General features: G+C 39.1%; 2 protein-coding genes across 3 annotated transcripts in view; both read left to right on the top strand.

The window, feature by feature from the left end:
- Nucleotides 1–4,893, top strand: part of LOC129109002 (NLR family CARD domain-containing protein 3-like) — a 6,943-nt gene extending 2,050 nt beyond the window's left edge. The window contains exons 3-5 of one of the 2 annotated variants that reach the window (XM_054620905.1): nt 1,510–3,298; nt 4,034–4,225; nt 4,371–4,893. In XM_054620905.1, coding sequence (XP_054476880.1) covers nt 1,510–3,298; nt 4,034–4,225; nt 4,371–4,404 — 2,015 coding nt within the window. In that variant the 3' untranslated portion in view covers nt 4,405–4,893. Of the gene's footprint in view, nt 1–1,509; nt 3,303–4,033; nt 4,226–4,370 lie in introns of those variants that run through there. The other variant, XM_054620906.1, reaches the window with a different exon arrangement.
- A 9,865-nt stretch (nt 4,894–14,758) lies between these two features.
- LOC129110041 (uncharacterized) lies at nt 14,759–20,311 on the top strand. Its single transcript, XM_054622199.1, has 6 exons — nt 14,759–14,795; nt 15,176–15,373; nt 15,798–16,060; nt 17,466–17,591; nt 17,965–18,109; nt 19,366–20,311. Exons 1-6 carry the CDS (start codon nt 14,759–14,761, stop codon nt 19,788–19,790), a joined length of 1,194 nt encoding a protein of 397 aa, XP_054478174.1. The 3' UTR covers nt 19,791–20,311.
- The last annotated feature ends 5,498 nt before the right edge of the window (nt 20,312–25,809 follow it).

The raw sequence follows: 25,809 nt of genomic DNA, 5'->3' as shown, positions 1-25,809 counted from the left end.
ATGTAAGTGCACGTGAGCGTGCCCCACTAGTTAGCTCACAGCCTGTCCTATACAATTGACACACAATAGTGTCGAGGCCCCTTGAATTCCATTTTGTTTTTTAATCAGGAAGTTGCTATGAGGTATTATGTGGTAGTTAATACTTGATATGAGTTATCTGACAGGAAATGAGCAGCTCAATGTGAGAGAGAGGAGAAATAGAAACAAGAATATGAAGGAAGGCAGAGATAATATATATCAATAACATTTACCTGACCTGGTGTAGGCTTATTGCTTGTAGCAGATTTAATAAATAATAATTCATTACTATCAAAATATGAAACAGTTATTATTAACTCATTAATGAATCATAAACCCATTAATTAGTATAAAAACTATGATGGTACTCATTTTTCACCATAAGACACCGTAAATCTAGTTAACAGAATATAACTTTAGATTGAATTTAGGACGCAAGCCAATTTTTGAAAATTAGGAAAAACTTGAAAATTTGATGTTAATCAATTAATCTCAGGGTTGCTCCAGAGTTCTTGTCATGGTGTACAGTGACTTATTATTTCATGTACACACAAATTAAATAATCAAATAAATTCCATCGTTTGACGTTTATACATTGAAATCTAGTTGATTATTTCATTTAACCTTATTTTACAGTCAATACTAGTTCACCTACATCATCTATTAAATTATTCCTTATTTGAAAGTGTGACAAGTTGGAAAATATGCAATTTTATAAGTTAAAGAAATTGGTAATTCCATGGTCTGTTGTGATGGAATCTGTGATGTGGTTAAAAAAGATCATTCATAAAAAACATGAGGATTTACTAAAACCATAAAGTTATGAAAGAGTAAAAATTCATCACATGTGGATAATTGGTTAAAATACTAATATGGTGTTTTTCTTACATTGTGTACTTTGTTTTTTATTGTGTAAGTTTAGATATAATAGTCTTAAACTGTGATCTACATAGCGGTCTTGATCTTGAGTCTGAGATCGATTGCTTTGGGCTGAACCCACATACCGAGGGGTAACGGCTATCTTTTCCTGATTGCACTAAAGTTCTCGCTTAAGAAAAGGCCCCACATCTCTCTTGTGATTATTTATCCCCCTTTTTCAGGTATGTTGTGGATTTTGACCAAGTTAACTAGTTGGTATAATATAGATAGACCTTGTTATCGTGATACAGACAGACCTATGTAGATAAACATGTGTACCTAGATGCATAATAAATGAAAAGATAGGATTAAACTCAACATCTCAGCACAGTTCAGTGTCCTGGATGAGAAACAAGAGAAGGGAGAGAATGTCCCTCCCCCGCCTTTGAACAGACAGACTGGTTGTCTGTGCTTTGGTTGAGAGAAAACATGCATTTCTTCTCTTTAGTCATAAAAACTATTAACAATAACGTAAAAATCACTTTGAAGTTATTTCTGACTTCAGGAAGTGAATAGGAAGTGATGTTATAACCTTCACGTCTTTATATGTTCTCTCTTGTTTCTCTGTTTCAGCAGATAGAGGTCTGCAGGAGGTTTTAGATGAACATAAGATCAGTCTGAGGAGGAGATGTGAACGTGTGACTGAAGGAAGTGATGAAACAGGAAGTGGAACCCTCCTGAACACGATCTACACTGAGCTCTACATCACAGAGGGACAGAGTGAAGAGGTTAATACCCAACATGAGGTATCGCAGCTTGAGACAATTTCCAAGAAGAAGACCCTCCATGACACTCCAATCAAGTACCACGACATCTTTAAAGCCTCACCTGACCAACAGAGACGCATCAGAGTCGTTCTGATGAACGGCGTCGCCGGTGTTGGAAAAACCTTCTTAGTGCAGAAGTTCACTCTGGACTGGGCAGAGGGTTTGGAAAACCAAGATGTCAGTCTGGTGATTCTGCTTTCGTTCAGGGAGCTGAACTTGATCAAAGATGAGCAGTACAGTCTTCTGAAGCTGCTCCATGTTTTCCATCCAACATTACAGAAGGTCACAGCAGAGAAGCTCTCTGTCTGTAAACTTCTGTTCATCTTTGATGGTCTGGATGAAAGCAGACTTTCATTGGATTTCAAGAAGAAGAAGGTCGTGTCTGATGTCGCACAGAAGACATCAGTCAACGTGCTGCTGACAAACCTCATCAAGGGGAATCTGCTTCCGTCGGCTCTCGTCTGGATAACATCCAGACCTGCAGCAGCCAATCAGATCCCTCCTACACGTGTTGACAGGGTAACAGAAGTACGAGGCTTCACGGACCCCCAGAAGGAGGAGTACTTCAGGAGGAGGTTCAGTGATGAAGAGCTGTCCAGCAGAATCATCTCACACATGAAGACATATAGGAGCCTCCACACCATGTGTCTAATCCCAGTCTTCTGCTGGATCACTGCTACAGTTCTGGACCACATGTGGACTACAGACCAGAGAGGAGAGCTGCCCAAGACCCTGACTGACATGTACTCACACTTCCTGCTGGTCCAGACAAAGAGGAAGAAGCAGAAGTACCATGAGGGACACGAGACGAGTCCACAGGAGCTGATGGAGGCTGACAGGGAAGTTCTTCTGAAGCTGGGGAGGCTAGCGTTTGAACATCTGGAGAAAGGAAACATCATGTTCTACCAAGAAGACCTGGAGCAGTGTGGTCTTGATGTCACAGAGGCCTCAGTGTTCTCAGGAGTTTGTACAGAGATCTTCAAAAGAGAGAGTGTGATCTTCCAGAAAACAGTCTACTGCTTTGTTCATCTGAGTGTTCAAGAGTTTCTGGCTTCAGTCTACATGTTCCACTGTTTCACAAACAGGAAGACAAAGGTACTGAATGACTTCCTGTGGATGGATGATTACCCAACCCTGGATGTCTTCCTGAAGAGAGCCATGGAGAAATCCCTTAAAAGTAAAAATGGCCACCTGGACCTGTTTGTCCGCTTCCTTCATGGCCTCTCTCTGGAGTCCAACCAGAGACTCTTAGGAGGCCTGCTGGGTCAGACAGACAACAGTCCAGAAATCATCCAGAGAGCCATCAACAACCTGAAGAAGATGAACAGTGATGAAATCTCTCCTGACAGAAGCATCAACATCTTCCACTGTCTGATGGAGATGAACGACCTCTCAGTACATCAGGAGATCCAAGAGTTCCTGAAGTCAGAGAACAGATCAAAGAAGGAACTCTCAGAGATCCACTGCTCAGCTCTGGCCTACATGCTGCAGATGTCAGAGGAGGTTCTGGATGAGTTGGACCTGTGGAAGTTCAACACATCACTGGAGGGGCGACGGAGACTTATTCCAGCTGTGAGGAACTGCAGGAAGGCTGTGTAAGTCCAGATGTCAATAACTTATTAAATCAGTGTCAATTGGTAGTTTGAATCTTCATATATACAAACTATAACACCAATGAGTTTTGGTGAAAGATATCATTCCTTTTATTAACACTTGAAAAGATGAAGGCACAAAGGCAGACCAAAATGTAAACAATACTTTGGTGTTTCATTTTTAACTCTTAATTTAAGATTTAAACTTGTTAAAGAAAAATAAACATATTTTGCTGTAATTTAATTGCAATAAACGCATCAACACTGAAGCCGAAATAACATCAAAATGATGTTGATTTGTAAAAAGTCTGAATTCATGCCTTGTTGGGTCTGGCAGCAAGACAACAAACTACTTTTAAATACTTCTTTTCACAGCGGAGTTTGGATCCATTAGTGCTAGGCTATGCTAAAATTATTGCAACGATGTTGATGTTAATGCCATAGACAGTGTGTGGTTTATACACATACATGTATTCACATTTTTGTCAGCTTGCTGTACAAGTTTGAGAAAATGTCGAGCTCTTGGTGACCACAGACAACTTTTTTCCTCCAATTCCAATTCAACAATGTCAGGAGTTCAGTGATAACTGGAGAAAAATCTAAACCCTGATTGATTCCCTGAATCTCTCGCTCAAGTTGTGATACTTCAACCTAAATACAAGAACTTCGTCTTTTGTCACTGTCATCAAATGCATAAAGTAAATATAAAGTGTCATCTTTCATTGTTACATATAACAGATGTTTGTGCCATGACAGATTTATTGGCTTGGTCTTGGAGACTCACTGTGAAGTAATTGCTTCAGCTCTGAAGTCCAACCCGTCCCCTCTGAGAGAGCTGGACCTGAGCAGAACCATCGACCTGCGGGATTCAGGAGTGGAGCGGCTGTCTGCTGGACTGGAGAGTCCACACTGTAGACTGGAGACTCTGAGGTTGGTTCACTGACTGTAGATGGTCTTGTTGTTTTTGCATATATACAAACCTGGACTGATGTTTCACCAGGCAGCAACCTCCTGTTCTTAAAAGTGAATCTGATGCTTCCTGTCTTAAAGCTGCATTCTCTCTCCTGTCCACCAGGGGGCGACTCCTCTGGTTGTATAGAAGTCTATGAGAAAATGACTCTACTTCTCTCTTGATTTATTCCCTCAGTAAACATTGTAAACATGAGTTTATGGTCTCAATCTCTAGTTTCAAGTCTTCTTCAATACAGCATGATGTTCATTTAGTAAATGATGCTCCATTTAGAGTCAAACAGACCATAAAGCAGGGGATGCTTTAGGGCGGGGCTACACACTGATTGACAGGTCTCTTACAGAGCCGTACACATAATCTCCACGTCACTCAGTCCAAATAAGTCAGTTTTGTTCAATGGTTGCAACCAAACTCAAAGCTTCAAACTGACAGTCCTCAATCCAATGGGTGACGTCATTACGACTACGTCAGCTTCTTATAAAACATTCTGTGGGTTTCACATTTTTGGTTCATGAATTTTAAATATTTGTCTGAGCACAAATAAATGACTTAACAAAACAACAAGTAGAGACAACAACTGACATTGTGGTCCATCAGTCAGTGAACATGAGGCTGAAGACTGTGTGAACTGATTTTCATCCACATCATTTATCCTACATTCACACTGTGGGGGTGCAAAACATTATTAACCAAATGTTAAACCAAATGTTGATTTTAATAAAGCAACAATATTAATTTGTTCAACGACTGCATCTCTCAAACGCTTAATTAGCCCAGAACAATGACTTTAAAGTGATTGGCCCTCCCTAACTAGCTAAAGAAGATGAATCTATACAATTCCTAATTGTTTAATTAACAACTTACCCTCATTTATGTACAAACACAACTTACACAAAAAAACCATCATATCTTTATTTTTATTGTACAAAATGTAGGCTTTGATTACACTTGGGCTTGGCGCCGTAGTATTAGCTGCCACAGATAGCTTGAAAGCTACGGGCACGCACAAAGGCGTTTATACTCTTATCTGTTGCATAATGTTCCAAAATGCCAGAGGACGTTCAAACAAAATTATTTGTGAAGAATTAAGAAGACAACCACTGTTACCAGCAAAATGCCATTAACCAACCTCCACAATTCCAAGGAGGAATTGTAATTATCTGTAAACTCATATCTTATATTCATTGATAACTTTATTGCCTATATACAAGCCCTGTAAAGAAATAGGTCAATTATTAAATGCAATATAAAGAAACAAAGGTTGATTATCCTGTAAAGTATTTAATTTTGTTGCAAAATATTTACTCAAATGTAGATTTTTAAGACCTCCTGTTTCTAAAACATCCAAAACTAAATCAAAGACATATTTATAGTGTTTCAAATAGTGAACTATTTGTGTAAGTCATGTCTGAAAACCACCGAGTGCACGCAAGGCGAGCACCAAGTTTGAAAAATTCATAGGAACATAATAACGTAATTTTCAGTGGCAAGGACCAAACCATCCATCAATCGAATGCTTATTATCGCTTATTTATTGTGGTGTTTGTTTCTACTAATAATAAAGTAGAGGGGGATATTATGATGACGATCTGCAGTAACAGAATGATAAAGTCAGCTACACATGAGCAGATCTGAAGGATTCTAAATGGATTTTTATCTTCATCATTTATTATTCATTCAGACTGGAATGCTGCTGGTTGTCGCCGGCCAGCTGCTCTTCTCTGGCCTCAGCTCTGAAGTCCAACCCATCACATCTGAGAGAGCTGGACCTGAATAGAAACGAGCTGCAAGATTTAGGAGTGAAGCTGCTGTCGGATTTTCTGGAAAGTCCAAACTGCAGACTGAAGACTCTGAGGTCAGTCCACACTTTAGCTCCACATATTAAACTTTGCTACATATTATTCTTACTGTAAGTTTTTGGATGTGATAGTGGTTCTGAAACAGTAAAGAGAAACAAATAACTTTCAATGCATCAACAATAAAATGTGGCACATTGATATTTTGTTTCTACTCATAAAATATTCAACCTTAAAATGAGGCTAAACACACGTATGCAGCAGATAAATACAAAGTACTCAACCAAAACATTATTTAACAAATGATGAACCAAATGTTGATTTTAATAAAGCAACAATATTAATTTGTTCAACGATTGCATCTCTCAAACGCTTAATTATCCCAGAACAATGACTTTAAAGTGATTGGCCCTCCCTAACTAGCTAAAGAAGATGAATCTATACAATTCCTAATTGTTTAATTAACAACTTACCCTCATTTATATACAAACACAACTTACACAAAAAAACCCATCATATTTTTATTTTTATTGTACAAAATTTAGGCTTTGATTACACTTGGGCTTGGCGCCGTAGTATTAGCTGCCACAGATAGCTTGAAAGCTACGGGCACGCACAAAGGCGTTTATACTCTTATCTGTTGCATAATGTTCCAAAATGCCAGAGGACGTTCAAACAAAATTATTTGTGAAGAATTAAGAAGACAACCACTGTTACCAGCAAAATGCCATTAACCAACCTCCACAATTCCGAGGAGGAATTGTAATTATCTGTAAACTCATATCTTATATTCATTGATTTCTTTATTGCCTATATACAAGCCCTGTAAAGAAATAGGTCAATTATTAAATGCAATATGAAGAAACAAAGGTTGATTATCCTGTAAAGTATTTAATTTTGTTGCAAAATATTTACTCAAATGTAGATTTTTAAGACCTCCTGTTTCTAAAACATCCAAAACTAAATCAAAGACATATTTATAGTGTTTCAAATAGTGAACTATTTGTGTAAGTCATGTCTGAAAACCACCGAGTGCACGCAAGGCGAGCACCAAGTTTGAAAAATTCATAGGAACATAATAACGTAATTTTCACTGGCAAGGACCAAAACATCCATCAATCGAATGCTTATTATCGCTTATTTATTGTGGTGTTTGTTTCTACTAATAATAAAGTAGAGGGGGATATTATGATGACGATCTGCAGTAACAGAATGATAAAGTCAGCTACACATGAGCAGATCTGAAGGATTCTAAATGGATTTTTATCTTCATCATTTATTATTCATTCAGACTGAAATACTGCTGGTTGTCGGCGGTCAGCTGTTCTTCTCTGGCCTCAGCTCTGAAGTCCAACCCATCACATCTGAGACAGCTGGACCTGAGTAGAAACAAGCTGCAACATTCAGGAGTGAAGCTGCTGTCGGCTTTTCTGGAAAGTCCAAACTGCAGACTGAAGACTCTGAGGTCAGTCCACACTTTAGCTCCACATATTAAACTTTACTACATATTATTCTTACTGTAAGTTTTTGGATGTGATAGTGGTTCTGAAACAGTAAAGAGAAACAAATAACTTTCAATGCATCAACAATAAAATGTGGGACATTGATATTTTGTTTCTACTCATAAAATATTCAACCTTAAAATGAGGCTAAACACACGTATGCAGCAGATAAATACAAAGTACTCAACCAAAACATTATTTAACAAATGATGAACCAAATGTTGATTTTAATAAAGCAACAATATTAATTTGTTCAACGACTGCATCTCTCAAACGCTTAATTAGCCCAGAACAATGACTTTAAAGTGATTGGCCCTCCCTAACTAGCTAAAGAAGATGAATCTATACAATTCCTAATTGTTTGATTAACAACTTACCCTCATTTATGTACAAACACAACTTAAGCAAAAAAAACCCATCATATCTTTATTTTCATTGTACCAAATTTAGGCTTTGATTACACTTGGGCTTGGCGCCGTAGCATTAGCTGCCACAGATAGCTTGAAAGCTACGTGCACGCACAAAGGCGTTTATACTCTTATCTGTTGCATAATGTTCCAAAATGCCAGAGGACGTTCAAACAAAATTATTTGTGAAGAATTAAGAAGACAACCACTGTTACCAGCAAAATGCCATTAACCAACCTCCACAATTCCAAGGAGGAATTGTAATTATCTGTAAACTCATATCTTACATTCATTGATTTCTTTATTGCCTATATACAAGCCCTGTAAAGAAATAGGTCAATTATTAAATGCAATATAAAGAAACAAAGGTTGATTATCCTGTAAAGTATTTAATTTTGTTGCAAAATATTTACTCAAATGTAGATTTTTAAGACCTCCTGTTTCTAAAACATCCAAAACTAAATCAAAGACATATTTATAGTGTTTCAAATAGTGAACTATTTGTGTAAGTCATGTCTGAAAACCACCGAGTGCACGCAAGGCGAGCACCAAGTTTGAAAAATTCATAGGAACATAATAATGCCCGATCTGAACCCGAGTGGTGCTTTGTTGTTGGACTTCTGTGCTAGTCATGGACTGTCCATAACAAACACCATGTTTGAGCATAGGGAGGTTCATAAGTGTACTTGGTACCAGAACACCCTAGGCCAAAGGTCTATGATCGACTTTGTAGTTGTGTCATCAGACCTGCGGCCGTATGTCTTGGACACTCGGGTGAAGAGAGGAGCAGAGCTGTCAACTGATCACCACCTGGTGGTGAGTTGGATCAGGTGGCGGGGGAGGCTGCCGGACAGACCCGGTAAACCCAAACGTGTAGTGAGGGTGAACTGGGAACGTCTGGCTGAGGATCCTGTCCGCAAGGTCTTCAACTCCCACCTCCGGAACAATTTCGTGCATCCCGGGGAGGCTGGGGACATGGAACGAGTGGGCCATGTTCAAATCCTCCATTGTGGAAGCTGCTGCTAGGAGTTGTGGTCGGAAGGCGATCGGTGCCTGTCGTGGCGGCAATCCAAGAACCATCTGGTGGACACCAGCGGTGAAGGAGGCAGCTGGAGCTGAAGAAGGAGGCCTTTCGGGCTTGGTTGGCCGAGGGTCTCCTGAATCAGCAGGCAGGTACCGGTTGGCCAGAAGGGCTGCAGCTGCGGCGGTTGCTGAGGCAAAACCCGGGTGTGGGAGGAGTTTGGCGAGGCCATGGAGAAGGACTTTGGAATGGCCTCAAGGAAGTTCTGGCAAACCGTGAGACGACTCAGAAAGGGGAAACAGGGCTTTTCTCAGGCTGTGCTCAGCAGGGGAGAACTGCAGACCCGGACTGGGGATATTGTCGAGCGGTGGAAAGAACACTTTGAGGAACTCCTGAACCCGACCAACACGTCCTCTGTGGAAGAGGCAGAGTCTGAAGACTCAGGGAAGTCTCGTCCATATGCCTGGCGGAGGTCGTTGAGGTAGTTAAAAAGCTCTTCAGCGGCAAAGCGCCAGGAGTGGATGAGATTCACCAGAGATGCTAAAGGCTCTGGACATTGTTGGGCTGTCTTGGTTGACACGTCTCTTCACTGTCGCGTAAAGTCGGGTACAGTGCCTGTGGAGTGGCAGACCGGGGTGGTGGTTCCCATTTTCGGAAAAAGGGGGACCGGAGAGTGTGCTCCAATTATAGGGGTATCACACTGCTCAGCCTCCCGGGAAAGTTTACTCCAGGGTGCTGGAAAGGAGGCTCCGTCCGATTGTCGAACCTCAGATTCAGGAGGAGCAATGCGGATTCCGTCCTGGACGTGGAACAGCGGACCAACTCTTTACCCTTGCAGGTCTGTTGGAGGGTGCATGGGAGTTTGCTCATCCAGTCTACATGTGTTTTGTGGACTTGGAGAAGGCCTTCGACCGTGTCACTCGGGGAGTCCTGTGGGGGTACTCGGGAATATGGGGTACCTGGACCTGAGTTAAACGAGCGGTCCTTGTATGACCAAAGTGAGAGCTGTGTCCGGATACTCGGCACAAAGTCGAGCTTGTTCCCAGTGCGTGTTGGCCTCCGCCAGGGCTAAACATTGTCACCAATCCTGTTTGTGATTTTCATGGACAGGATTTCAAGGAAACAGCCGGGGGAGGAGAGTTTCCGGTTTGGGGACCTCAGAATCGCATCCCTGCTTTTTGCAGATGATGTGGTTCTGTTGGCTTCTTCAGAACGTGACCTTCAGCACGCACTGGGGCGGTTCACAGCCGAGTGTGAAGCGGTCGGGATGAGAGTCAGTACCTCCAAGTCTGAGGCCATGGTTCTCTTCCGGAAAACGGTGGATTGCACCCTCTGGGTTGGGAGTGAGTCACTGCCCCAAGCGAGGGAGTTCAAGTATCTCGGGATCTTATTCACGAGTGAGGGTAAAATGGAGCGGGAGATGGACAGGCGGTTCGGTGCAGCGTAAAGCAGTGATGCGGGCGTTGTACCGGACCCTTTTGGTGAAGAAGGAGCTGAGCCGAAAAAAGCTCATCGATTTACCAGTCCATCTACGTTCCAACCCTCACCTATGGTCATGAGCTTTGGGTAGTGACCGAAAGAATGAGATCGCGAATACAAGCGGCCGAAATGAGCTTCCTTCGTAGGGTGGCTGGGCTCAGCCTTAGAGATAGGGTGAGGAGCTCAGACATCCGGAGGGAGCTCGGAGTAGAGCTGCTCCTTCACGTCGAAAGGGGCCAGCTGAGGTGGCTCGGGCATCTGATAAGGATCATCCTGGAAATTTAGAGGTTTTCCAGGCATATCCAACTGTAAGAGGCCCCGGGGTAGACCCAGAACACGCTGGAGAGATTATATTTTTAAGACCTGGCCTGGGTTTCTCGGGGTTCCCCAGGAGGAGCTGGAAAGTGTTGCTGGGGAGAAGGACGTCTGGAGGACCCTCCTTAGCTTGCTGTCATGACCCGGCCCCGGATAAGCGGAAGGAAATGGATGGATGGATGGATGGATAATAACGTAACTTTCACTGGCAAGGACCAAACCATCCATCAATCGAATGCTTATTATCGCTTATTTATTGTGGTGTTTGTTTCTACTAATAATAAAGTAGAGGGGGATATTATGATGACGATCTGCAGTAACAGAATGATAAAGTCAGCTACACATGAGCAGATCTGAAGGATTCTAAATAAATTTTTGTCTTCATCATTTATTATTCATTCAAACTGAAATACTGCAGGTTGTCGGCGGTCAGCTGTTCTTCTCTGGCCTCAGCTCTGAAGTCCAACCCATCACATCTGAGAGAGCTGGACCTGAGTAGAAACAAGCTGCAACATTCAGGAGTGAAGCTGCTGTCGGATTTTCTGGAAAGTCCAAACTGCAGACTGGAGACTCTGAGGTCAGTCCACACTTTAGCTCCACATATTAAACTTTACTACATATTATTCTTACTGTAAGTTTTTGGATGTGATAGTGGTTCTGAAACAGTAAAGAGAAACAAATAACTTTCAATGCATCAACAATAAAATGTGGCACATTGATATTTTGTTTATACTCATAAAATATTCAACCTTAAAATGAGGCTAAACACATGTATGCAGCAGATAAATACAAAGTACTCAACCAAAACATTATTTAACAAATGATGAACCAAATGTTGGTTTTAATAAAGCAACAATATTAATTTGTTCAACGACTGCATCTCTCAAACGCTTAATTATCCCAGAACAATGACTTTAAAGTGATTGGCCCTCCCTAACTAGCTAAAGAAGATGAATCTATACAATTCCTAATTGTTTAATTAACAACTTACCCTCATTTATGTACAAACACAACTTACACAAAAAAAAACCCATCATATCTTTATTTTCATTGTACCAAATTTAGGCTTTGATTACACTTGGGCTTGGCGCCGTAGTATTAGCTGCCACAGATAGCTTGAAAGCTACGTGCACGCACAAAGGCGTTTATACTCTTATCTGTTGCATAATGTTCCAAAATGCCAGAGGACAATCAAACAAAATTATTTGTGAAGAATTAAGAAGACAACCACTGTTACCAGCAAAATGCCATTAACCAACCTCCACAATTCCAAGGAGGAATTGTAATTATCTGTAAACTCATATCTTATATTCATTGATAACTTTATTGCCTATATACAAGCCCTGTAAAGAAATAGGTCAATTATTAAATGCAATATAAAGAAACAAAGGTTGATTATCCTGTAAAGTATTTAATTTTGTTGCAAAATATTTACTCAAATGTAGATTTTTAAGACCTCCTGTTTCTAAAACATCTAAAAACTAAATCAAAGACATATTTATAGTGTTTCAAAAGTTTGAAAAATTCATAGGAACATAATAACGTAACTTTCAGTGGCAAGGACCAAACCATCCATCAATCGAATGCTTATTATCGCTTATTTATTGTGGTGTTTGTTTCTACTAATAATAAAGTAGAGGGGGATATTATGATGACGATCTGCAGTAACAGAATGATAAAGTCAGCTACACATGAACAGATCTGAAGGATTCTAAATGGATTTTTATCTTCATCATTTATTATTCATTCAGACTGGAATGCTGCAGGTTGTCGGCGGTCAGCTGCTCTTCTCTGGCCTCAGCTCTGAAGTCCAACCCATCACATCTGAGAGAGCTGGACCTGAGTGGAAACAAGCTGCAAGATTCAGGAGTGAAGCTGCTGTCGGATTTTCGGGAAAGTCCAAACTGCAGACTGGAGACTCTGAGGTCAGTTCTTTACTCCGGGGCAAACATAAAGCTGATATTATACTGATATTAAAGGATCTTAAAGTCTCAGCAGTAATATTAGTTCATTATCTGCGGCAGAGAAACGTTGAGCTCTAGATTTAAATAAAACATATATTAATTATATATTAAATATATATATAGAAATATGTAGAAAAAAATAAAAACAAAAGCTTGGTAAAGGTTTTTTTTCCTCTTCTTCCAGACTTTCTCCAGTTAACTGTCTAATTTATATGTTTCACTTTTAAACAGCCATCTCAGTCTTTGTGTATCATCCATATTAATAAAGTCTATTTTTATCCAACCAAATAAAGCATCATAGTGTTTACGGTAAAAAGGACAGTAGAAAACAAAATGGAACTCATTATCTTTATCACAATCTAGATAAATCATTTACAAGATAATTCTCTGTACCATATCCATTTTATTATCTTAAAAATACACAATTTTGGCAAACACAGATTCTGTAAAAAAAGAAATGTTGAGCTTTTTGTTCTTACAAAAAGCCTTCGTGAACCCAGAGCTGCAAAACAATGTGCATATATCGTGAGACAACTGTTTGTTTATATTATTATTTATTTAACATATGTATTATACATTCAATTGTCATCTCAAATTCCCCATCAGGTTTTCTTAAGTGAATGAGATACTTTATACAATGAATACATATCTATTTATTTCTAAAGCTAAATGTTTTCAGTATTTGCTTTTTCCAAAATTTTAATCAAGCTATTTGATGCTTGAACTGAAGTTGCTTTGATTTTATGACTCCACTATTCCTAAAATACATAAATTTGTTCAAAAATGTACCCCAAATTCATCCTGACACATTCGGTATCTTTTGGGTTCTTGAGTCAATTCTTATTTTAATTTCTGTGGGTTTTTTAATTCTGTTTGGCTGCACAACATGATTTTAGATGGAGCTGGCAGAGTTCAAGTGAAGTCACTACATGTTTATTGAAGTCGCAGCACATTGTGAAGTTTTTCTGCACCTACTCTGTTATTTCCACTAATAACCGCTCACAACATTAATGTAAGCAAGTTCTTCTTGTTGCAGAAAAGATGTAATGTGATAAAAAGCAGATTAGTTGGTTCATTTTAGGACTCTGAAGCTGTTCAACTCAAAGAATGACCAATTATTAAAAACTTGGTCCATAACTTTTGGTATTGTGTTCCTCCCGACAGCATTGATGGCATTGTGATCAAAGCTGAGAAACACAAACAATGTGAGTATTAAAAGAATATCCCCCGTTCAAGCTCTTCTACATGAAAATCTGATCTTAAAATGGGCCTCATCATACAAAAAATTATTTCTCAATTCCATATTTGTTAGAGCAGTTTAAAGAATTTTGGCTACTAATGTTTCTCGCCCTCAATCAGGCTTTCATTATTATCATTCCTTTTTAACTTCTTCTCTCCATCAGATGAATCGGACGTCAAACTGGATGTGAAAACAAATCTGTCTGACAGAAAGGTGAGGGAGGAGCAGTTGTACAGTGTTAAGTGTATTTATTGAGGTTTCACTACTGAATATGTGTAATGATTGTATACCGGGTGAACAGAAGGCAGAAAATTGTGGTTTGTGACTTGATTTCTTTAAAAATGACTAAATTTGTCCCTTCTAAATTCCAGGCTCCATTAACCTTCTCACTTGAAGACACAGCTGAATCTTCATACAGGTAATCATATAAAATACACTATTCCACCTCCTTTCATGGTTCACCAAGTTGTGATTCTAAACAAGAGTGTGTTGTCAGTGTTGAGCAAGTCAAAATATATTCTGTATATTACGCAGGACCTGGACTTTATTTATAAAACTATGTGTAAAATCCATATAAAAAACAATCCGATTATATATATATATATATATATATATATATATATATATATATATATATATATATATATATATAGTGTTTGATCAGAGTATGAGATGTGCAGGGAAGGCCAGGCAAAACAACAGAGCTGATGAGGAAAGCTAATGTCGACCTGGTCTAGAGGGACCAATTTTTCTGATTTCTTGGTTGAACATGACCTGGTCTAACTGGACCGTGTCCTCATTCCCTGGTATAATGTGACCGTCTTCTCCTTTCTCCTGCCCAAGGTACCTTAGTATAAGTATATTTTCTCTGCTCTAACTTGACCCCAACTATCCTGTTCTGTGGTCTAATATGCCCCAAACTATCCTATGCTGCAGTCTGATGTGACCCCTGCTGAAAAAGGGTAGAATTTGGTTGGTTAACTTAAGGTGAACGCCCACAATCAGCTGATAGAGTAGTCACAGGGAGCGATAACCTGAGAGATTATGAATGAAAAGGAATGTAAATAGTGTCTTTTGACTGGACTTTTGCTAAGCTTCATTTACACTACGATCATTTTCACTGCGCTTCACATGTACACCGAATTTGTCCCTTCTGTCTCTAACAGGTTTGGGTGTCCTGGTCCAGGTGTGTTCCAGTGTGCTTCGACTGGACTGGTGTTTGTTATGGCTCAAAAGGCAGAGCTGCTGTACAGGACTGTCCAATGGGATGAGGGCCTCCTCCAACCAGCTGGCAAGAAGGCTGCAGGGCTGCTCTTCAAAATTGAGAGTTCTGTGGATGATGCTGTCTGTCAGCTCCACCTCCCACACTGTGAAACAAAGGACGGTAAAGACATGGCTGTCTTCAATTTTAAGTAATACATATATAAAACTGCAAAGAGTTGTAATAATTTATATAAATCTGCATTCAGTGACATGCAAAAAAAACCAAATTCTAATGGGTATGCATAACACTAAATGCTCATTATCCAGACAGATCATGTGGGACAGGAAAATATTGATAAATTCAAAAATAATAGGCAAAGTCAGTGCCTTTTTGAGAAAGAGAGGTTCTTGAGCATGAAGCCATAACTACAGTTGGCCTTTCACAGACACACAGGTGTTCACTCACTGACGCACACACACGCTCCAGACTAATTGCAGGATTCTCCTGGCAAAAATAAGAATGAACATTTCAACCCTGAACTCAAGTGGTATGAATGAAGTAAGTTTTAGCAATAGTAAATGAAGCTTTAACTTTGTTCCCACAGCGTTGGTCTTTGATGGCCTGTTGTCTGTCGCCCACATCACTGATGATGGAATGACATTCTTAGAGCCGCTGGAGATTACGGACACTCATGTGATGGTGAAGGTCCCTCACCTCTCTTCCTTCGGCCTGGTCTGGCATATTGCTAGGTTTCTGAACATCGCGCTGCCAATAAAGGGCCAAGTTCTGCTGTACCTCCGACCCCCACTCATCGGGAATCAAATTCTCAATGTGTTTCTGCTGCAGGACAACATCCCTGTGGATCAGGTAAAGCTATCTGTCATATGTGCTCACCATCAACTTAAACTCTTGATTTAAGACAGAGCTGTTTCTACAAAGATGATTCCCACTTCGCTTCTCATGCTGTGTTAAGAATCTAATCTATCTAAACTGTAAATATCTGCACGTATTTCCGTCTACCACTAACAATCATTAAACTTCCACCAGTTGACATGAATAGTTAACACCATGTAAAAAAGTGTTAAAAGATTTTCTGAGATGGATCACTTAGCTGAGTGAATGTAATTTAAATGAATTTGTTTGTGTCACATTCCCTTATTAAAAATTAAAATAATTTAGTTATTGTAGACTAGGTTAGTTAAAAAAAATATAAGAACAAATTTGAATCTACAGCAGAGAGAGAAGGTTAATGGCTTCTGGATTTGCAGTATTTGGTGTCCCAATTGAGATACAAATTAAATGCATCCACGTGACTAAGCAACAGTCAGAGCAAATTACCAACTTTATCATATTCACGAAGACGACTATTGGTGGGTTGCTTGTTTTTGTTCCATAAACCTAACTGTTGGTTTTGTTGCCTAAACCTAACTGTTGTTGTTATCTTTATCTTAAAATAATATTTTGTACAGGGACATGTAAAAGAAAAACAGTCAATTTGTTTCCCTGCACATGAAACCTATAGATTGCATTTCCTGACTGTTTCAAAAACTGCCCTTAGAATGGATTGGCTTTTTACTTGGCTGGAAGCTGAGAATCCACCTCCTGGATGCAAATTGAAAGTCACATCAATAATTATGACTTATTTCATGCTACATTACCAAAAGAAACGTAAGAAACTACTCAAAACAGTCTGTTAAAATATGAAGGAAAACAATCCATTCTAACCACTAACTCAAGTTGTAATTCAAAACAATCTTGGTTTTAAATTATGGGCTCAAATATGCAATTGTTTTACTAGTGATCTGTATAATGATGAATAACTAGTGACTTTCCAACAGTTGTGGGGATTCCTACCTGTTTCCAGCAGCACACTTTTACAGATATTTACAATCCATCCGGTCACAGTTCAGTGGATCTGAAGAGAGGCCAAAAGAAGGCACAGTTGCAAAACATATTTCAAAACTTTTAATTGCCCATAACAGCAAATAACGATTACGTTCTGGTGAAATATAGATATAGATTTTTTTTGTATATCATCTCTTTTCTTTCACCTTTTAATAGTCACCATGAAGACATGACTTGTTTGTTTTCAGTAATGTAGAATTTGGGGGATTTTATCCAGAAACATTTCTTCTACACTTTTATTCATTTACTTACAGTATATCCTCATAATAACTCTTTTAATTGACTGTAATTATGATGTTTAGATGTGCTCTTCACATAAAATGACCTTGACTATCTGAGCATGAATTAAACTATTTAAAATGTCCTATTACTGAAGGTCGCCAAAAGCCAACGACATGCAAAGTACATTGAGAGCTCCTCCAACTGTCTGCTGGGCTTTGGTCAAAGTTACAGTGTCCACTGTGAACCTGAGGGCTTCACAATACAGCCTGAGGTGAGTCCGGTCATGTCTAGACTTCTAAGGGTCTGTGTCCACATAACAGTTTTAATGATCGGCAGTTTTTTTCAGTGGGTAGTTCCCTTAGATGTCCAAAACAATAACAGTGAGCCACGAGAAGCGGCAAAGGAGTACTCAGCTGTAAATGTACTGGTACTTCTGTTAGCTGTTAGCCAACACACCGTCCAAAACAATACAAGTGAGCCTGGATGAAACTGGATGAAACGCTGGGATGAAGCGCTCCCCAGCTACCTGCAGGGTGCTTTTCTGCCAGAAAGAGACACTATGTGGACACAGGGCCTTTGGCTGCATGTAGATTCACAACCATGGAAGTAATAGATCCACATTGACTTCTGCTTCTTGCTTTCAGCGTGAACAATTTAACTCAAGTTATGGACCAAATTTCCATCCCACATTTGAAGTTTTCCTGACCACGAACACGAAGAGAGTGACTTTGTCGATCCAGGACGAAGAGAAGAGGAGCGTAGTCTGGAAGCGTGACGTATTATTAGGAGGTAAATACTAACAGACTCCCAGTGATGGACAGGAATAGAACAGATGTGTGCGACTCTCATGAACATCCAGAGAGCTCCATATGTCATATCATTCTTTATTGAGGCTGCAGTCTTTGTACTTTATATGTCTGAAACAAACTCCGGAAACAAACTCCGGAAACAAATTCCAGGGCTGTTAAATCAAGACTGAAGACTTTCCTGTTTATTAAATTGTGTCTTACATTGTACTGTAACTTATATTTTTGTATTTTATACCTGTATTATTCTAGTTCGTTATTATTGAATGTACTCTTGAAAGTATTCAAATGTCCTTTTTTATGCATTTTTTGGTCTATTGATATAATATATAGTCTGTAAATAGCTTTGAATTCTTGCTGAAATGTGCTATATAAAAATAATAATAATAATATATAATAATATATGTTATCCTTTCATACTATTCAAATGATGATGAAACTACATTTTAAAATATTACATTTGAACACATCATGATATCGTTATAATTTACCTTCGCCAAAAACAAATTTTCACTGAACAGAGCCTGAACGCATCATAGTGTAACTGAATGGAACCTCCACGCGTTAGCCATGCTGCTAACGTTACTAGCTCTCCTGTTGGTTCAAACACAGATTTGTGTAATTAATCTGCGGTTCACATGCATGCTGAACCGTTAGGGGGGGATCTGTACGGATCAATGATTGACAACGGTCCGTTACACCAAGGTGACAACCTCCGGTTCTGCTGAGTGAAGCCAATGAGGGAGATTCCTAAATCTTGCATTCTCTCTAATGTCCACCAGGGGGCGACTCCTCTGGTTGTATAGAAGTCTATGAGAAAATGACTCTACTTCTCTCTTGATTTATTCCCTCAGTAAACATTGTAAACATGAGTTTATGGTCTCAATCTCTAGTTTCAAGTCTTCTTCAATACAGCATGATGTTCATTTAGTAAATGATGCTCCATTTAGAGTCAAACAGACCATAAAGCAGGGGATGCTTTAGGGCGGGGCTACACACTGATTGAAGTCGCTGCATTCTGGGCTTCAAAACATCAGTACACAAACCAATTGGTGACGTCACAATGACTAAGTCCACTTTTTATATACAGACTATGGTTACACCAATAGATACATGTAATTTGCAGCACATCATTGCTCCATAAAATGAATAAAACACAACTTTTCATTTATTTTGAACTGTACACTTTTGTGTGACTGTAGCTAATATAACAGAAGTATTTTCTTGCTTATCTTCCAGATCCAAGAGAGGAAATTCAAAGGAGAAATGTCCCAGCAGAGGGCAGGGTCCCAGCCTTGGGCAGCATCCCAGCAGAGGGCAGCATCCCAGCAGAGGACAGGGTCCCAGTAGAGGACAGGGTCCCAGCAGAGGACAGGGTCCCAGCAGAGGACAGGGTCCCAGCTGACGTGAAGCTGTTCTCGGTTCGGACTCAGTTCGTCAACAGAGTGACTGAACCTGTCCTGGACCAGCTGCTGGATAAACTTCTTGAGCGCGGAGTGATAACTGACGCTGAAATGCAGTCGGCTAAAACGAAAGTTAGAGCAAACAAAGCAAGAGACGTGATGGACACGGTGCGAAGAAAGGGGACCGAAGCCTGCTCAGTTCTGATCGCCGCGATCCGAGAGACGGACATTTATCTCTCTAAAGCGCTGAACTTCAGCTGAAGCAAAACCAAGAACTGTTGAGTGATGATGATGATGATGATGATGATGATGATGATGATGAGAAATCTCTACAACAGTTGTCTCACATGACTTATTGTAATCTTTGAAGGTGCATAATAAGAGACAGGAATTCCCAAAAGAGTTTGTGGGACTGTGGAAGAAAAGTTTGTACATTTTAAAGTAAAATGCATCTGGTGAACTCTCTCGCAGGTTCCATGAATCGGGTTTATATCTGGACCGTGGTCGTGTCTCCTGCTGTGGCCCTACTGACACCCACTGCTACTACCATTATTATTATTATTATTATTAGTCACATTACTATTACTATTCCTATATCATTATTTTAATTCTACTATAGTCATTGCTGCTGTTATTATAAGTAGTCTTCATTGTTTCCTTCGTTACTCTGCTTACTACTGTGATTATATGAATCATTTATGTCATATACATTGAATGTGTTGTATCTCTGTTATGCTGCTCATTCTGTACACATGACATCTATTGACTTCTGTCCATCCTGGAGAAGGATATCCTGTTAAAGGGGTTTTTAGGGGAGTTTTTCCTGTGCTGTGTAAGGACAGAGGATGTGAGGGTGTAAGGACTAAGGACAGAGGATGTGAGGGTGTAAGGACAGAGGTGAGGGTGTTCTAAGGACAGAGGATGAGGGTGTAAGGACAGAGGATGAGGGTAAGGACAGAGGATGTAAGGGGGAGGAGGGTGTAAGGACAGAGGTGTAAGGACTGAGGGTGTAAGGACAGAGGAGGGTCTAAGGACAGAGGATGTGAGGGTGTAAGGACAGAGGATGTGAGGGTGTAAGGACAGAGGATGTGAGGGTCTAAGGACAGAGGATGTGAGGGTCTAAGGACAGAGGATGTGAGGGTCTAAGGACAGAGGATGTGAGGGTCTAAGGACAGAGGAGGGTAAGGACAGAGGATGTGAGGGTCTAGGGTTAAGGACAGAGGATGTGAGGGTCTAAGGACAGAGGATGTGAGGGTGTAAGGACAGAGGATGTGAGGGTGTAAGGACAGAGGATGTGAGGGTCTAAGGACAGAGGATGTGAGGGTGTAAGGACAGAGGATGTGAGGGTGTAAGGACAGAGGATGTGAGGGTCTAAGGACAGAGGATGTGAGGGTGTAAGGACAGAGGATGTGAGGGTATAAGGACAGAGGATGTGAGGGTCTAAGGACAGAGGATGTGAGGGAAGGACAGAGGGTGTAAGGAGAGGATGTGAGGGTCTAAGGACAGAGGATGTGAGGGTCTAAGGACAGAGGATGTGAGGGTCTAAGGACAGAGGATGTGAGGGTCTAAGGACAGAGGATGTCACATGTGTACAGATTGTAAAGCCCTCTGAGGCAAATTTGTGATTTTGGGCTATACAAAATAAATTGAATTGAATTAAACTTTTAGAACAAAATGAAGAGGCTTGATCTATGAATAACATTGTGCTCTTGTTCCATCAGTGGTGGAATGTAACTAAGCACATTTGGGCTAATCAAGTACTGTAACATTGTAGGTACTTGTACTTTCCTTTAGTATTTCCATTTTGTGGTACTTTATACTTCTAGTCCATTACATCTGGTACTTTTAACTTTACTACATTAATAATAGTGGCTAACTTCTTTGCAGATTCAGATTTAATGCAAAATATACATTTTATGCAAAATATAAATGGTAAACTATGATGTCATGCTTATTAAGCTTATGAAGTGGTTAAATGAGCTCCACCTTTACCAGCTGCAACGTTATAGTGAAGAACACATTAATCCATCAATAATTATAATCCAATGATAAAGGCCTACCATAAATATATTATTAAAAATGGGCTCATTCTGTAAAAGTGATCATTCTGTATAATGAGTACTTAAAGAGAAGAAAAAGACATCTCCTCAAAACGCACAAACATCTGGAGAAGAAATTTAAAGGAATTTACTCTGGATTTACCAAAATTTAAAACGATGTGTTCAAATCTCAAATGAAGGAGAAGACGAGGAGAACTGAATCTGAGTTCTTTGTTTGAGCCACTAGATGGAGACTCTTCACTGACGGACAAAGAACATGCAGCTGCAGAATCAATTGAGAAAGATTAAATACCTAATACATTTATTTATTTCATTTAAAGCTGTACCAAAATATGCTATAAGCTAATTTACATCAGTAGTCCTTGGGAAGTAAACAGCCAATTACATCCCTGTTAAGAAAATCAACTATGTAATAAAAAAACACAATTATACCACAGTAAACATTCACTATACGACACGACAACAACATTAAGACACGTCAAGTGTTGCATTCATGCGTGATGAGGTACATGATTGGGTTGATTTTAGCCATGATTTAATCTTGAATTTAAAATCAGTATGGCTGCCGTTCTCTCTTGTATGACTTGGCACTGAGTTCAAAAAGTTTGTTACTCTCATAGAGAAGGCTGATCTGTCAAGATACTGTAAAAATCTGATATACTGGTAACTTTAGGAAATAAATAAGTGGCCCGTTAAAGTTATCTTCAGTTTTCACTGGGTACTAATCGCCTCCTATACATCCTTTAAAGTTATTTTCTGTGCAGCATACAGTTTGAATTTGATTACTATAGAAAATGATAATAATAACAATGATGACACTTTCAAGAATTTGAACATATATATATATTCAAATTTTTGTTTGTCTATAGTAATCATATTCAAACTGTATGCTGTACAGTAAAGAACCTTGAGTATACATAATATGTCTTATTGGGTCTATTGATTGTTTATTGATACTCAGAGGGGAAATTCAGGTGCAAAGACTGCAATCAGTAAAGATAATTGGGAAAGTAAAAATAATAATAACAATAATAATAACAAAATGATGAGGTAAAGTGACAGTGGTCTTTATGTAAACAGCGAATAACAGAACAATATAATGTGAGTAGTACTTTGTACTGTGTATTAGCAACATAATAGAAATATAATAGAGTTCGACAGTGTAACATTAACATGATATAGTTTGATATAATACAATATAGTTTGGGACATAAGATATAGTATGAGGACCAATGTAATGACAATAATACAATTATAAATAATATAGTATAACATGTTATAGAATAGTACAGAAGTATTAAATACAATATCAAATATTGGTATTGCATAGTAGTATATAATATATAATAATATAGTACATTTGGTTATAATATGAAATAAATAAATATTTAAATTCAAACTAAAGTATAAATATTTAACCTCATTATTATAATTACAGCTTTGGATAAAAACTTTAATTATTAAATATATAAACCCAAAACTGATCGACACACAAAGAAAACAACAGCTCCTCCTCCTCCTCCTCCTCCTCCTCCTCCTCCTCCTCCTGTGTGTCATTAATCACCTCTCATACCTTCCATCGCTCTACTTTAAACCTGCACCGTGAAGAAGAGCAGAGAGACGATGGTCCGGGAGCTGCTTCCTCCTCTTCCTCCTCTTGTCTGTCTGATACATCACTTCTTCCTGTTGTTGTTTTGATCATGTGATCATTCTTGGAAACCTTTAATTTGCACTGGGTTCTACTTTGCACGAGGAATGATGTGGAGTCATCGTCAAATGAACATCCTCTTCGGTTAAACCAGGTAAGATTCACCTGGTTTGTTTACCTGTGTGTTATCATCTTACACTCGCTTTAGTGATTTTAGTTATCGCTCAATTTAGGATTAAATCTGTGTGGTTTGTTTGCAAGTTAATGCAGAAAATATTACATCTCTTGACTATTAAGTCCAATAAAATTAATTCGTGGGATTATTGGAAATCAGTTATATGATCATTTCATTAATTTTATGCGTGTGGAAAAAGTCTAAGCAGAAGGAACATTTTCAAAGAGACATAAATCATTAAAGACTATAAAATATGGCAAAAGTGAGGCATGTTTCTATAGACAGAAATTAAATTAATGGTAAATAATGAAAATTTCCAGCAGCGACTGATAATTTGAGAATAAAAGTATTTAAATCCAATAAACCTGAAGAGCTTTAAAACACAAAGGCTGTTTGATAATTACATAAAAAACATTTTACACAACTGGAATACACAAACAAACATAAATGAATGAATCACATACTTCCTATTTTACCTCATCCAGCCAGATATATGATGCATTCTGCATGTTTATGGGTTTTTGCTTTCACTTTTAAAAGGTCAATTTCATCCAACAAGTTTGTTTGAACACATTTATGTTCAAATCTGTCAGATTCTGGTTAAATAATATTGAAAAAATGGGTGATTCCCTTCATCAAAATGAAGAAAACTGTATTTCCTGTCATGTAATCAGTGTTTCTTTATTTGTCAGGTATTGTAATAAACCTATGAAAACACACAGATCTGTTTTCTACACAGCATAGAAGCATAACCAGAGGCAGTTAACTGAATTTGATTTTATGAAAGTCGAGCCGTTTCACAGTTATTTCACCAGATTCCATCGATTCATTCTCAGCAGATGATCTACTGTACTATTGAAGAAGACTTGAAACTAGAGATTGAGACCATAAACTCATGTTTACAATGTTTACTGAGGGAATAAATCAAGAGAGAAGTAGAGTCATTTTCTCATAGACTTCTATACAACCAGAGGAGTCGCCCCCTGGTGGACAGGAGAGAGAATGCAGCTTTAAGACATGAAGCTTTGACTTCACTATCAGAACCGGAGGTTGACGCCTGGTTTAGAGATCTCCAGAATATTAAACTGATAAAGATCGTCCGATAAATCCTAAACACTAGTCCTATATTAATGGATCGGAGTACTTCAGGAGCGCCTGCTTTGGGTCACATTGCTCTCAAATTCAAAGAAGTGCTTCTTCATTTGTTTTTCATCAGTATGCATTGATGCTTCTGATATTAATACCCATCCTGTCAGACAGGGAGGAGCATGTTTTTCACACCGTGTTCACAGCTTCACACATCAGAATCAAACCCGAGAGAGAGAGCAGCTGCTCCAGATTTCATGTTTTGGAGGAACTGATTCGGATAAACAGCGGCTCACTTGAGTCCGTCTGTCCTCTCTCAGCCTCGTGTAGTAAGAATAAGTGAAAGGACGCCACCTAGCAAAAGAGAATGAATGATCACAGGAATAGTAGCATTAAATCTATTAATTAGGAAAGCCAGCTAAAATATTTCAAGAACTGCAGCAGTCAGAGATCTGCCAGAAGTAGGACACGGCCAGAGGCTTCGTCTCTGTTATACGTCTCCGTGTCTCATTTTTGTTGATTTGTGTTTGATCTTTTTTTATTGTTTTTCGTTATTCATTCTTGCTGTTTTGAGGTTAAGCTCCTTTAAAAAATTCCCTGGTTTCCAACAACAGCAGTACTACAATACATCTACTACTACTAAAATATACTACTCTTCACTAAACGCTCATCTACAAGTGCTTTACAAGAAGACATTCCATTCCATTTTCCGTAACCTGCTTATCCAGTTAAGGGTCGCGGGGGTGCTGGAGCCGATCTCAGCTGTCAATGGGTGAAGGCAGGGTTCACCTGGACAGGGTTCACCTGGACAGGGTTCACCTGGACAGGTCTCCAGTCTGTCGCAGGGCTGACATATAGAGACAAACAACCATTCACACTCACATCCACACCTACGGGCAGTTTAGAGTCTTGCAAACTCCACACAGAAGGTTGTCCAGCCCGGGAAATGAACCCGGGACCCTTTTGCTGTGAGGCGACAGTGCTACAAGAAGACATGTACGAGTTAAAATATATTCCCTTTTCAACAACACTTAACAACATCATGGAAAATCCAAAGGAACTAAAACTAACTAAGTATTTCACCATCTTTTCCTAAACCTAACTAAGTTGTTTCCTGTGAAGATTTTTCAAAGATTCTATTCTTGTAAGGAGCGGAAATTGACACTTGTTGCTGGACTTTTGTAGGAAAACACACAGAAAGTTAGGAATAACTCTTAACTATACGTCGTAAAGAAACATAATCGTGTCATCTCTAAATATGATATTTGCTGCCTTTTATTTCTTCTGATCAGATCCGAAACTCAAAACCTG

The sequence above is a fragment of the Anoplopoma fimbria genome, chromosome 20 (assembly GCF_027596085.1).
Source record: "Anoplopoma fimbria isolate UVic2021 breed Golden Eagle Sablefish chromosome 20, Afim_UVic_2022, whole genome shotgun sequence".
Taxonomy (NCBI): Eukaryota; Metazoa; Chordata; class Actinopteri; order Perciformes; family Anoplopomatidae; genus Anoplopoma; species Anoplopoma fimbria.
Note: the sequence above shows the minus strand (reverse complement) of the source record. Positions and strands in the feature narration are given on the sequence as shown.